Below are 16,488 nucleotides of genomic sequence, written 5' to 3'. Positions count from 1 at the left end.
ACAGTATATAATTCCCAAAAATTTAAAATATTTCAAATTTAAATAATTTTTGTGTAAAAAATATAAAATATTAAATAAATTTATTTTAATCTTTTAGATGATAATTTTTAAAAATTCTGCCTTAAAATATTAATTTTTTGGTAATTTTTTTCAAAAATATAAAATTTTTAAAGATTTTTGATTGGAAATTATAAAATTTTTGAAATTATAAATCTTACAGAATTTCAGACTTCAATAATGATGTTAATATTCCTGTAATTTTTCTCAAAAATATAAAAGTTATCATTATTTTTCATCCCTAAAGACATTTTTTATCTTTTTATTTATTTTCTAAATACTCGTTAAAAACGTATAAATTTTTCAAATATTCAAAATAATTCAATTTTCAGTGATTTTCGGCTGAAAATTATAAATATTTTGAAATCTTACACTCTCTTTTCTTACACAATTCCGAACTTTAAAGTATGATGAATTTTATAAAACATCAATTTTATATTATTTTTTGCTTTAAACGTATTAAATTTTTACAAAACTCAACTTTTCTTATACAGTTATAAATTTTAGTAGATTTTTTTAATAAAATCAGTCTTGAAAAATGTATAAAATTCTCAAAAATTCAAAATAATTCAAATTTAAATGATTTTTGACTAGAAAATATAAAATTTTGAATTTAATTCAAACTTTTAGATAATAATTTTTTTTCTTAAAATAATAAATAATAATAAAAAAAAATTCTCAATTTTTATTAATTTTCTTTTAGCATATTACATATTTACCAAATTTTTAGAGATTTTTTGTTAGAAATTATAAAATTTTTCAAATTTTAAATTTTCTTACAGAAATTAAAACTTCAGTAGATGATTTTCAATTAGAATAATTGAGTTTTAAAATCTTAATTTGCTTGAAATTTTTCTCAGAAATATCAAATTTTTATTATTTTGCTTTAAACACATTTAATTTTTACAAGACTCCACTTTTCTTACAGATTTTAAATTTTATAAATTTTAGTCTCAAGAATGTATAAAATTTACAAAAATTCAAACTAATTCAAATTTAAGTAATTTTTGGGCTTTTAATTTTCTTGAAATATAATATTTGTCGTTATTCTTAAAAAATTATTTAAAAGTATTAATTAAAATTTAAATTTGTACAGAATTTTAAGTTTTTGTAATTTTCTTAATCAATTTTAATCTTGGAATATAATTTTTGGATTGGATAATTTGTGCAGTCACACAAAAAATATTCTGTTGTCTCATCTCTTGAAATTAAAGCCCGGCTGGAAACGGCCATGAAACATTAACGCTAAGACATGCAGAAATCAATAAAAACAAACAAATCGAATAATGGGATTTCTGTTCGGCGCTCGGGTATCAGATAACTGCGTCGCCAGTGCGACGAAACAGAAACAAAGAAAAAAATTCGCTTTTTGCCTAGACCCGTGTTAGCAATTGTGGCACTCGCATGCACGCAGCTCGTCGCCGATCGATATGTCCGATCAAAACGATCAATATTATGAACAAGTGCAGAACCTTTATCAGCAAAAGTTGCTCCGGGTATGTAACTAATTTTTCAACTCATCTCAAGACACATTCAAATTAATTAACTGTTGATTATGTTGATGGAACGATTTTTGAAACGTCTAATTTTTTATTTATTGCACATGATAAACCGAAATTGTTTGTGTAATCTAATTAAATGCAATAAAATTATAAAGAATCTATTATTAGAAACGTGGTTTACGTCAAAGCTGTTTACTATAAAATACTGATAATAAATGGCAGAAATTATTAATCTATCAACATTCTTAATATATTAAACATTTGATTAATTTCTAACATAAAATTTGTGACAGTTTAATCCACACGAACTAGGACAATGAAAACTTGTTACTGTTTAATAGTTTCCGAACCAATAAGAACGGTAATCAACGGTGAAGTAACCAATAATTATCACACCGATTGTTATTGGTTGACTCGTTCAGGTGATCAGAAACTAAAACTGATTTATGCGTCCATAAATTTTAAAACGTTCATTCAATTTACACTAATAAATATTATTGTTGTTTCGTAAGAGCCGAAAGATAAAAACGAATTCAGTTAATAAAAATTAACATGGTGACTTCTGTTATCTGTTTTGTTTTTGTGATAGAAACCTAACGGAGCATTATTTCAAAATAGAACTTGAACATGTTAAGGTCAAATCACGCTTGAAAAATGATTATTTTTGTTATATGTGTTATCGAACGTTTTATGGATTATTAAGAATTGAATTTTAAATTGTTGAATCGTTTGGTTCTTTAATTCTATCAATATTTGGTTTTTGTGTTTAACAACAGTTACTTTTTGGAAACGTTTCTTTTACACTCTTAAGTTTATTTGTATGTTTTTAATGGTTTTTTATATTTACAAAATTGGTTACAACATTCTTCCAAGAGTATCAAAAGATGATATCCATCTTTCAAGGCACAATTCATTAGTTAAACAAAAGATACTAAATTAAATAACATAAAATAAAAATAAACTCTCATTAAACAATTTTTCTTGATAAATTTTTAACCATGATGGTGATCATAATTTTTAAATTGTAATTTAAATTTTTTAGATTTTAAAAATTTTGAGAATTTTTTTCTGTTTTATTGTTTATTATACTTAAAAATATAAAATATATTCAAGTTTTATTAATTACCACTTCACAAAATAACACAAAATTGTAAAATTATGTAATTTACAAATTTCAAACAAATATCTAAATTTATTTTGCATAATTTTGAATATTTAGTAACAAGATTATATCAACCACGATAAAATAACAACATATATAATATCCATCTTTTAAGGCACAACTCATTTGTTAAATAAAAGATACTAAATTAAATCACATAAAATAAAAATAAACTCTCATTAAACAATTTTTCTTGATAAATTTTGTAATTTTTAACCATGATGGTTAATAATAATAATTTTTAAATTGTAATTTAATTTTTTTAGATTTTAAAAATTTTGAGATTTTTGTTGTTTTATTGATTATTACTCTTAAAAATATAAAATATATTCAAATTTTATTAATTGTTACTTTATAAAATAACACAAAATTGAATAATTATATAATTTCAAAAAAAAAATCTAATATTTTTGCATAATTTTGAATATTTAGTAACGAGATTATATTAACCATGATAAAATACGTAATATCCATCTTTCAAGGCACAATTCATTTGTTAAATAAAAGATATTAAATTAAATCACATAAAATAAAAATAAACTCTCATCTCACTCAACAATTTTTCTTTATAAATTTTGTAATTTTTAATCCATAATGGTGATCAAAATTTTTAAATTGCAATTTAATTTTTTTGGATTTTAAAAATTTTGTATTTTATAGGTTATTATTCTTAAAAATATTAAATATATTCAAATTTTATTAATTACCACATCACAAAATAACATAAATTTAAAAAAAATCTATACTTATTTTGCTAATTTTGAATATTTAGTAACCAGATTAAATTATTTCAAGGCATAACTCATTTGTTAAATAATAGATTCTGAATTAAACCACATAAAATAAAAATAAATTCTCATTAAACAATTTTTCGTGATAAATTTTGTTATTTTTTTAGATTTTAAAAATTTTTAGAATTTTTTTTTTGTGTTTTATTGATTATTAAAAATATAAAATATATTCAAATTTTATTAATTCACAAAATAACACAAAATTGTATGATTATATAAGTTACAAATTTCAAAAAAAAAGTAACTCATACTAATCATGATAAGTTGATAATATATTTTAATAAAATTCAAACATTTATATCCTAAGTTTATCCTTTGTTATTATTCTCTATAAATTATTTTTCGAATAAAAGTATTAAATTTAATTAATCTTTACAGGATATTAAAATTTCGATTATTTCAAATCGCAAATTTTATATATTTTCAAATTGATTCATATAATTTAATAATATTTCATTTAAAAGTAAATTTATTCTCTATATTTTAGCAAAAATCAAAAGTTGTTTCTTGTTAGAAAATCTGTTTCTAAACATTTTAAAATTATCTTTCCTATTTTATTAAAAAAAAAAATCGATACAATTTAAATTTTATTTGAATTTTTATATCTTTTGTAGAATTTCACAATTTGTCAAGGATAATATTTAAATGTCTAATGATTTTTACATTTTCCCATTATTCTGCATATTTTGGCACTATTTAAAATTCATTTTTATAGGAAAATTCGTTCCTAAGTTTATCTTTTTACCCATTCATCATTTTATGTATTCTGTATTTTATATTCTTAACAAATTCTTCAAATTTTTCAAAATAATTTAAATTTAATGATCTTTATTTTAATTTTTCTATTTTTTATAGAATTTCAATATTTGCCAAAGGATATTTATTTATTTTCTAATAATTTTGATACTTAAGAATGGAAAATTACATCAAATTTAATGAATTTCTGCTTTAAAATGTTAAAATCTCAAAAATAATAATATAAAGTAAATGTATAAATAATTTAATATTTTTTAATATGATATTACATATAATATACAAAGTCAATCATGTGATAAAATTATTTTGCCATTATTCTGCTCATTTAGCACCCTTCAAAATTCATATTTTATTACAAAATCTATTCTTTTAAATTTTATCCTTTTAAAAAAATATCATTCATAATTATTTGATGTATTCTGTATTTTATGTCCTTAATAAATTTTACAAAATTTTTGAAATAATTTAAATTTAATGATTTTTTTATTTGAATTTTTACGTATTTTATAGAATTTTAATATTTGTCAAAGAATACTTATTTATTTTTTAAAGATTTTTATCCTTGAGAATGTCAAATTACATCAAATTTCATGATTTCTGCTTTAAACTGGTAAAATCTCCATATTAATCTATAAATATCCCTATAAAATAATTTGTATATTTTTAATATGATAATATATATAAAATAAAATGTCAATCATGTGATAAAATCATTTTGCAATTATTCTGCATATTTTATCATCGTTCAAAATTCATTTCTTATTAGAAAATCTGTTCCTAAGTTTATCTTTTAAATTTTATTCTTTAAAGAATATTTAATTCACAATCATCTGATATATTTTACGTCTATAATAAACAAAATTTACGAAATAATTTAAATTTAATGATTTTTTATTTTAATATTTATATTTATTACAAAATTTCAATATTTGTCAAGGATATTATTTTATTTTCTAATAATTTTTATCCTTGAGAATGTCCAGCACATCAAATTTCATTAATTTCTGTTTAAAAATAATAAAATTTGTATTTTAATCAATAAATTTCCAATACATTTTAAATATATAAATAATATATTAATTATTACTTTATTATTTATTTTTTTTATGTGAATTTATGAGCCTGATTATAAGTAGTAACGAAGAATTATTATTATTATTTAAATATACCTCCTTTAAACAGTAATATCTGTTTAAATAAGCAAAATTATGGCTGCCAATATATCAAACCTCGATAATCATAACTTTAATTTGAAAACCGCCAAAATGTAATTCACAATGACGCATTTTAATGATCGATTGTTTAAACAAAAATTCCATTAAACGCGAACGAATTATTCCTGGACACGGAGGTTCATTGTTCTTTCCGGCATCTGTATGAAATAGTCAGCAGGCCAGATGCAAGAAATTCTGATAGTTTTGCAATCCGATGTCACCGCCGTTCGGATTTAGCATTCCGGGAAATAAATCCGCTCGAAGATGGAAATCTATCGTGTTACGGACAAGGGAACATAATCTCCGTTCAGAAAAACATAATAAAAGTGATGATGACGGTTTCTTGTCAGTGTTGCCGAAACGTCAAAGGGCAAACAAACGAACTAAATAATAAAAAAAAACATCCATCGATTAGGCGTGGATTAAGTGTCCTAAAATCGGACGAGACATTTTTTCGAATACGTGATTGGAACTGTTTGTTTTATTAAGAAACCGACGTAACGCTGACACGGACTGGTGAAATTGCTGATCTTGCACAAGTACTTTTCCAATCTGACCCACATACACCGTATGACTTTATTTTATTAAAAGAAAAAACCTTTCGTGTTGTTTCAGGACTTGTTGTCTTCGGATCTCCACAAAGTCAAGATCGAACCGGACTTGGCTTACTCCCTTCCTTCTTTGTCTGCTTTGTCTCTGCACGGACATGGTGAGTTAATCCGGAGTTATCAGTTATTAATATTAAAAGCCGGGGACTGTCCCCGATGTTTTTTTTTTTTTTGAGTTTTATCTTGGTTGCTCATGGCGAATTAAGACAGATCTTGTCGAATTGGGTGATTCAGATACAGATGTTAATAAATATTAACAGAAATTATCGAAAATTCTGTCACACAAAGCCCTAATGTGTCAAATGAGTCGACTGTTATGGCTATAACTTATTAAACAACCAAATTTGACTCACGTTATCTTCGACGAATTAATATTAAATTAAAAAAGAAATTGGTTTTTGGTTTGCCATTAAAAACAACACAATCCTTGATTGTTTGTATCAAATTGTTGATTGTTCATTGTTTATTTTTTATCTATGTTACGCGTAACTGGATTCGTTTCGCATTGTATTTTATCTAATTACCACCTGTAATTAGTGTTCGTGTATCATATTCGGGTTATCAAATGGCCTGGGGGTAATTTGATATTGTGTTGACGTGAATTCGCCGCCTTATTTGATAAATTTATCATCTTCTTCTACACAGAAACGTTTTGTAACTGAATATTAACTAATTAACTGATAAAAGTGCAATTGCGTTTTGTGTCGATGCAGCTTTAAACACGATTCCAAAGTGTAAAACTGATTTTTTTTTATCTGGATGGCTTAAACAATGAGTTCTAATGATTAACGTTTTCTCGTTTATAATTAAAATGGTGTAATTGTGATGTATTTACAGTATTACATATTTATTTATAAACATTGATACGGTTTGTAAATTAAGCATCTAAGTATTTGTAAATATTGATAGAAATAATTATATATTTTCATAATTTTACACACACAATTACATAGATTTAAAATAAACGCAAAAATATAACAACAAATTGTTTTTACGGAAAACAAACCAATAATATTTATGTTATTTGAAAGTGAAAGTCATTAATTAATATTTATTTTAATTATGATAATAATTATTTGTTTTTAATAGAGTTTTTTTCTAGAAAATCATTAGCACTTAATTAATTGAATTTTTTAGTAATTTTGTTTCTTTAAATTACACAACAAGAAATAAAACTAATTATAATTATTATTCTTGTTCATATCATATTATTGAAATTTGTAATAGTTTACTATAATGTGTTAAATATTTATATACTAAGATACCATTTTTGACAATTAATAATAAATGTGTCAAATTATATTTTTTGGAACTCATTTAATGTTTAATAATTTTTTGTATATTTAAGATATAATAATATACGAAATATATTTATTTTTAACAATAATAATTTATTATTAATTTAAGAATTCAGAAAATCCAGTTAATAATTACAAATTCAAATATTTTTAGCAATTTGTGTTTGAAAATTATTTTAATTCATAATATTTATTAATATTTTTTTATATATTAAATAATATATTTTTTAGGAAGTCAGTTAATAATAATTAATAATTTTGAATATTTTTAATAATGAAAGATCCTTCGAAAAATAAATTAGATAATTTAATTTTTAATGTCATATAAAAAAAATTCCTAATAATGTATTGAAAATTTTTTGCGTATCAAATATATCTTTTTTTAAATTAAATTAGTAATAATTTCCAAATATTTTAGAAATATTGGATCTGAAGATTAATTTCCAAAGCCTAAATTTATTTATTTTACTTTATATTTTTTTCAATTTTGTATTAAATAGTATGTTTTTTTAAAAACTAATAATTAATAATTTAAAATATTTTAGCCATTTTTTATCTTGATATTATTTTTCAAAACCTAATCAATTATTACTTTATTATAATTTATTAATAATAATTAATAATTTCAGATAATTTTACTATTTTTTTATCTCAAAATTATATTTCAAAACCTAATCATATCATTTATTCTACTTTATAATAATTTAATAATATTTTTTATATATTAAATAAAGTTTTTTCAATAATTTAATGAAATAAGTTAATAATAATTAATAATTTCAAATATTTTAGTAATTTTTTATCTTTATATTTATTTTTCAAAAGTTAATTTATTTCACTTTATAATAATTTATTAACAATAACTGATATTTTCAAATATATTCAGTAATTTTTTTTATCTCAAAATTAGATTTCAAAACATAATCATATCATTTATTTTACTTTATTATAATTTAATAATAATTTTTATATATTAAATAATATTAAATTAATTATATATTAAATAATGTTTTTTACATTTTTTGTTAATAATAATTAATAATTTCAAATATTTTTAGTAATATAGTATCTGAAAATTAATTTTTCAAAACATAATCATATTATTTATTTTGATTTATAATAATTTATTAATTATAATTAATAATTTCAGATAATTTTACTAATTTTTAATATCAAAATTATATTTTAAAACTTAATATTATCATTTATTCTACTTTATAATAATTTAATTATAAGTTTTATATATTTAATAATGTTTTTTATATAATTTAATAAACTAAGTTAAGAAAAATTAATAATTTCAAATATTTTTAGTAATATTGGATCTGAAAAATTATTTTTCAAAATCTAATTATATCATTTATTTTTCTTTATAATATTTTGTTAATAATAATTGATATTGTCAAATAAATATATTTGGTATTTTTTATCTCAAAATTATATTTCAAACTCTAACATATAATATATTTTGAATAATAATAATGTATTAATAATAATTAATAATTTAAGTTATTTTTAGTATTTTTTTATCTCAAAATTATGTTTCAAAATCTACTTATGTCATTTATTCTACTTTATAATAATTTATTAATAATTTTTATGTATTATATAATGTTTTTTAAATAATTTAAATTAATAATAATTAATGATTTCAAATATTTAAGAAAATTTCTATTCGAAAATTATTTTTTAATATAATATAACTTGTTTTAATTTAAAATCATTTATTAATATTTTTTATGTTTTTTAAATTATTTAAGGAACTTAATAATAATTAATAATTTTGCTGTGAAAATTTGTTTTTCAAAACTTAATCATATCATTTTTGTTAGTTTATAATAATTTGTGAATAATAATTATTTTAAATATTAGAAATTTTTTATCTGAAAATTGTTTTTCAAAACTTAATAATGATAAAATAAATGTATTTTACTTTATAAAAATTTATTAATATTTTTTTAAATATTTAATAATAATAATGATGAAAATGAATGAAAACAGATTAATTTTTATTTTCTTTTATTTAAATATATAAATAATCATTTAATAATATTATAAAATAAAAAATATTTGTTTAAAGTAATTGAGGATTTGAATATTGTCCTTCAAAAAATAAATACCAAATTACATTTATTTTTGTTGTTAATATCATGATGTCATGAATTTATTAATAAGTTTTTAATAAATAATGTGATATAAAAAAGTAATTTTGTTTAAAAAAAATTCATTTTCCACAAAATAAAATATTTTTTATAATTTTATAATATTAATTTAAAATTTCCGAGCAGAAGTTTCCATTTATTTTGCAGAAAATTGAGAAACTTTTCATACGTGACCCGTTTAAACAGTTCAAATACAAGACATGACTTTACATTCGATCAGATTTTTCCCGTAACAGATAGATACGCTCAGCCTTATCGTACCAAAGGTCAAAGTTTAGTGGGTTAAACGAGGCAACCGAAGCCACAGTGTGTTGAATTTAGAAGAAAAAAAAAACGCACGAATCATACGAGTTCGTTAGTCAAAATCGATTGATTTTTCATCGACTTTATTATTTGTAAATAGATGTGAGCTATTAATAAATAACTTCGGAATTAGACTCATCGTGTTGGTGCGTCAACAACCAACAACTAAATAATATTATTTTGACGTCTGGACGTTTGAGAAGAAGAAAAAAAAGGAATTCGTGTTTGTTTACTGATAAATCAATAGGCAAAAGCACCATTTATTGACACCGATTGCACAAGAAAGTGTTGCATTAAAAATTCCATTTTCCGCCAGTTCATCAGGGTTCAATTTATTTTCGGCGGTTTTTACGTAATTATCTCCCATTTTTTATCATCTGGTCACAATTAATTAGCGAATCGCGTTTGGGTGTTATCGCCGAGAATGTGGGGCCTTAATATGCGTTCGCATCGTACATTCGGCGATAACGCACCCTTGCCGAAAGGTTATCGAAGCGAATGAGGTTGAATTGTTTGATTTATTTTGTAAACAAGCGCCGGGAGTTTTGGTTCGAAGCCGATTTTGCAAAAATCTCATTTGTGAAAGTCACTGTCAAACGCAAAAGATTCCAAAAGCCGAATTTAAATGCGTCAATTCGTAGATTATTCAATAGATTATTTATATTTTATTTATCCCATTTTTTTCATCATTAAATCTATTTTTAATCCAATTTCAAGCAGTTTATTTACAATAAATTTTAATATTTAAATCAGATAGACAAACTAGTTCAAATAATTACAATTACCTTAATTTAACAATTTCTGAATTCCATTTATAACAGATAGTTCTATTAAAATGTATCTAAAATGTTAAAGATTTTAAAAAAGAATAAATTTATTACCCATTCTTATAAATCAATCGAGTATTATTTTAATCTATAATGTTATTAAATGGAATTAATTATATATTTTAATTGTTGTTAGATAAAACCAAAAATGTTTTAAAGTCCAAGTTTTCAAAACAACTAAGTATCTAAAATAAAAACATGAAGATTAAGAAGAATTATACAACAATATTAAATATTATGTTTTAATCTAAATCAGATTCAAAGGTTTCTCCAAATTTTATATAAAAATAATAAAATTACATATGAAAATATCTTAAATAAATTAATTCTAATTAATTTTTATTTGGAAGCTTTTCTTAATGACACAGCACTTTTCTGACTAATTCCTAATAAGACAGAAAATTTTTAATAATGTTTTACAATTCTACAAAAAACTAAGAATTTATCTCATAACGGTGGATTCAAAAATCATCAATTAAGTTTTAATTAGGAATATTTTAGACAAAACCGAAAATATTCATAGTTAAAAAAACTATTTTAACAGATATTTGTATGATTTATGTATTTTTTTTCCAATTTATTTGTTTTTTGGAAGCTTGTTTTAGATGGTACAGGATTTTTCAACATTTATCAAACATCTTAAATAAATGAGTCAACTTAATAAGGGAGAAAATGTTTAATAATGTCTTCCAATTCTATAAAAAACTAAGAATTTAGCTGATAAGGGTGGATTCAAAATTCATTCGATTAAGTTTTAATTAAAAATATTTTAGACAAAACCACAAATATTTCATATTTATAATTAAAAAACAATATTTTAACAGTTCTTTGTATGATTTATTTAATTTTTTCCAATTTATGTTGTTGTTGTTTTAGATGGTACAGGATTTTTCAACATTTATCAAACATCTTAAATAAATGAGTCAACTTAATAAGGGAGAAAATGTTTAATAATGTCTTCCAATTCTATAAAAAACTAAGAATTTAGCTGATAAGGGTGGATTCAAAATTCATTCGATTAAGTTTTAATTAAAAATATTTTAGACAAAACCACAAATATTTCATATTTATAGTTAAAAAACAATATTTTAACAGTTCTTTGTATGATTTATTTAATTTTTTCCAATTTATATGTTATGTGGATGCTTTTTTTTAAATTGTACAGGATTTATCAACATTTGTCAAATATATTAATCAAATAATGGGTCAACTTAATTAGGGAGAAAATTTTTAATAATGTCTTACAATTCTACAGAAAATTAAGAATTTTTTCTGATAACAGTTTAGACAAAACTACAAATATTTCATATTCATTGTTAAAAAACAATATTTTAACAGTTCTTTGTATAATTTATGTAATTTTTTCCAATTTATATTTTTTGGAAGCTTTATTTTAGATGGTACACAGGATTTTTCAACATTTGCCAAATATCTTAAATAAATGACTAAACTTAATAAGGGAGAAAATTTTTAATAATGTCTTACAATTCTTCAAAAAACTAAGAATTTATCTGATGTGGTGGATTCAAAATTCATTCGATTAAGTGTTAATTAAAGATATTTTAGACAAAACTACAAATATTTCATATTCATTGTTAAAAAACAATATTTTAACAGTTCTTTGTATAATTTATGTAATTTTTTCCAATTTATATTTTTTGGAAGCTTTTTTTTAGATGGTACACAGGATTTTTCAACATTTGCCAAATATCTTAAATAAATGACTAAACTTAATAAGGGAGAAAATTTTTAATAATGTCTTACAATTCTTCAAAAAACTAAGAATTTATCTGATGTGGTGGATTCAAACTTCATTCAATTAAGTTTTAATTAAAAATATTTTAGTCAAAACTACAAATATTTTATATTCATAGTTAAAAAACAATATTTTAACAGTTCTTTGTATAATTTATTTAAATTTTTCCCACTTATATGTTTTTTGGAAGCTTTTTTTTTAAATGGTAAAGGATCTATCAACATTTGTCAAATATCTTAAATAAATGAGTCAATTTATAAAGGGAGAACATTTTTAATAATGTTTTACAATTCTACAAAAAATTAAGAATTTTTTGTGATAATATTGGATTCAAAATTCATTCGATTAAGTTTTAATTGAAAATATTTTAGACAAAACCACATATTTCATATTCATTGTTAAAAAACAATATTTTAACAGTTCTTTGTATAATTTATGTAATTTTTTCCAATTTATGTTTTTTAGAAGCTTTTTTAGATTGTTCAGGATTTTTCAACATTTGTCAAATATCTTAAATAAATATGTCAACTTATTAAGGCAAAAAATTTTTAATAATGTTTTACAATTCTAAAAACTAAGAATTTATTTGATAATGGTCGATTTAAAAATCATTCAATGAAGTTTTAATTAGGAATATTTTAGAAGTTTTTTTTTTAAATAAACTTAATAGGAAGAAAATTTTTAATAATTCTGTGAAAAAATGAAATTTTTTCTGATAATTGTGAATACAACAATTATTTAATTAACTTTTAATTTAAAATATTTTAGACAAAACGAAAAATATTTTATATTTGTAATTAAAAAAAAAACTATTTTAACAGTTCTTTGTATAACTTATGTAATTCTCATCAATTAATTGAATTTTTTGAATATTTTTTATAAATGGTATATATAATAATACAGTTTAAAATAGAAGAAATTTCATAAGAACTATTTTTTTACTCTTATAATATACCATAATATAATTTTGGAAATTTAAAGATTAAGGTTATTTATTTTTAATAAGAAATAATTCCATCAAGTCACATAAGTCTTAATTATGAATTTTTAGACAATTTTTATATCAGTTATATAATTGTTTTACTAATTAATTTGTTTTTTTTTAATACTATAAGATTTTTTAACATTTGTCAGAGATTGGAGACTTTAAAATGAAGGAAATTAAAAGAATTTCAGGTTAAGTACTTTAATTTATTATTAATATATTATGAACATTTTTTGAAATTAATAGTCGTATAACACAGTTTTCATAACGCTTAAAAAGACTATTTGGTAATTTAAAAATGAAAAATTTTAATAATAAACCAACTGAATTTTTGATAAATTATTTTGAAAAACTTCTAGAGCAATATAACCGTTTGAATTTAGGTAATTTTTCTCCGAATTTCCCAATACGCCAAGATGATGAATACGTATTTTGAACAATAAGTAATTCAGAAATAAGCCGCAATTTACAACGCGTTCAAAACAAAGTGATCGCATTCCGAATAATTGCGGCACGAAAGAAAAATCATTCTTGGACCCGGTCCAGCCCATCAATAATCCAACCGTATAATCCACATTCATTTAGAAATCCATTTTTCGACACAACTGGTGACAATATAACACTCTACGAAACAATACAAGAGCACTTTTTTCGACGCGATCAAAGTCACGAAGATATAAAATTTCGAGTTTACATAACCAATTAGCGGCGATGATAGCCCGGTTTTTTTTCTCTCGTTTATTAATATTACATTATTGATGTGACGTAACAAATCGATGACCCAAAATTGACCCCTCGTCCACCACGATATGCAGTTATTTATAATCATGTATTTACATTTTCGCTGTGTCCTAGAAAAAAATCATCTCAATCCCAAAACGTAAACAGTTTTGGTTTTTTATTTTATTTTATTTTATTTTGGACGCAGGAATTCACAACACAACAAATTTCGACAGTGTTTACTAGATATTATCTGCTTCAAACAAGGATCAGTCAATAATAATAATAATATCAACCCCCCGTTAGGAATATTTCAGTTCAGTTCAGCAACCGACGGATCAAGTCTTGGGGTACACTGTTCCATTCTCTCTGAAGCTGTTGGGCTAATTCTTGAAGGTTACTTGCGGGTTCCAGATTTCTTCTGCGTCGCCCTAGAATGTCCCAAGGATGTTCTATCGGATTCATATCGGGACTATACTTTGGACACTCCATAACCCCCAAATTATGCTCTTCAAAGAAATTTTGAACAACTTTGGCAGTGTGTTTTGGCATTATCTTGTTGTAAAGTGAAATCTGGTCCATACTGAAACATGAAAGGTAACACGATAGGTTCTAGAATATCGTCAATGTATTGCCTGGTCGACAGGGAACCATTAGCTAAGAAGTGAAGGACTGTACGTCGGTTTGAAGTTATACCTCCCCATACCATTACAGATCCTCTTCCAAAAGCTTTTCTCCCAGCCACAGTTTTATTCAAATATTCTTCTCCTTGGCATCTATAGACTCTTTGTTGAGCATCATTTGATCTTAAACAAAACCTGGATTCATCTCTAAAGAGTACCTGACTCCATTGGTTCATGTTCAAGTTAATGTGTTCATTAGCGAAGCTTCTTCTCATTCTCCTGTGTGCTCTAGTTAATTCAGGAGCAACAGCTGCACGTCTTGAATGTAAATTGGCTTCATGAAGTCTGTTACGTACGGTTTGAGTAGATAAATATGTCCCTGTGGCCATAAAGTGAATGTTTCCTAATTGGCAAACTGTTCTTGTTCACTCTTGAAGCGACATCTGAACCAAATGTCGATCTTCTCGAGGAGGAGTCAGTCTCTGACGAGCACTATATGGTCTCCTATGACTGATACCAATTTCTCCGCACCGATTCCACAATCTGTGAATAACCGGCTGACTTGTTTGGAACAAGTTTGCCACGTTCCTCTGCGATCGACCTTCTTGCAGAAGTGCAAAGGCCCTATCAACTTCATCTCGATTGATATGTCTTCTTTGTACAATAGGTCTTCAAAAGCATCGTTGTTCATGACACAGCACATTAAAGGCGACAGATAAACAATATTATTCCCGAATTAAATGAGTCTATTCTGATGCATTTTATGATAAATCTCAATTATTTTAGTTCTCTGCAGATATTAAAAAGATAAAGAACATTAAAAGTATTATGTGACTAGTTTATTTTATTTTACTCACAGGGCTAACAACCCCACACGAGCCTCGACAAAGTTCACCCACCTACTACGTATCCGTTACAAACATAATCATTCAATAACAGAAATAAAATTATAACAACCCCCAACATCAGCAGCACGCCCGATAAAAAGGTCGGTTAATTGGCCCCCCTCCCGTAATTAGCGAATTAACCCCGATGAACCGGTATAAAGTTACGGGCGCCTGTGGGAGAGAGAGGGACTTCGCTCGTTATTTCGTACCCCCGGCCTAAAACACGAGACGGGTGTTTACAAACAGCGCTCGCACCTCTGGGCTAAATAACCCTGGTGATCCTTCGGTTCGTTTTAGGCGGGGGCGTGCGAAACCTTCGATCGTTTGCGCGACGGTGACTGGCAGGGGTAAATATTTAATCGGGAAGCTGAAATGTTGCTGTAACAGGATCGTTTCTTCTCTGTAAAACAGAAAATTTACTATTTTATGAGCGCAGGCAACCCAGTGTACACCACTCACTGCTGGAATCGCATAGACTTAATGTGAGCTCACACTGCCATCTATCAAAGAACATCAATATAAAATAGGTAAAACAGGTTTTTTACATGATTATTTTGTTTAAAATTTAAATACGTGGTGTTTTTTAATTTTTATCATTTTTAATAGCTCATAAACGTCAAAACAAAAATAACTGTTTGAAGTTTGTATTGATAATTTGATAAATGGGTTCGTAAAGTTGAGTAACGATCAATTGATAATTAACCAAAACTAATTGGGTAATATTTGTAGATAAATATTTCAACAAGTTCGGTTACCTACAAATGGTTTAATATTTTTCTTTTCTAACTTTATAAACAAAAATAACTAAATGAAATTATTTCCGTTCTTAAATGAATG

General features: G+C 23.5%; 1 protein-coding gene across 2 annotated transcripts in view; it reads left to right on the top strand.

Annotated features, from left to right (window-relative positions):
* The window catches only part of LOC109601307 (forkhead box protein L2), a 37,064-nt gene that overhangs the window by 10,034 nt on the left and 10,542 nt on the right, over positions 1-16,488 (top strand). Inside the window, exons 1-2 of one of the 2 annotated variants that reach the window (XM_020017536.2) lie at positions 1,463-1,553; positions 6,098-6,191. In XM_020017536.2, the coding sequence (XP_019873095.1) occupies positions 1,488-1,553; positions 6,098-6,191 (160 nt within the window). In that variant the 5' untranslated portion in view covers positions 1,463-1,487. Of the gene's footprint in view, positions 1-1,462; positions 1,554-6,097; positions 6,192-16,488 lie in introns of those variants that run through there. The other variant, XM_049966594.1, reaches the window with a different exon arrangement.

Source organism: Aethina tumida, chromosome 4 (assembly GCF_024364675.1).
Source record: "Aethina tumida isolate Nest 87 chromosome 4, icAetTumi1.1, whole genome shotgun sequence".
Classification (NCBI taxonomy): Eukaryota; Metazoa; Arthropoda; class Insecta; order Coleoptera; family Nitidulidae; genus Aethina; species Aethina tumida.
Note: the sequence above shows the minus strand (reverse complement) of the source record. Positions and strands in the feature narration are given on the sequence as shown.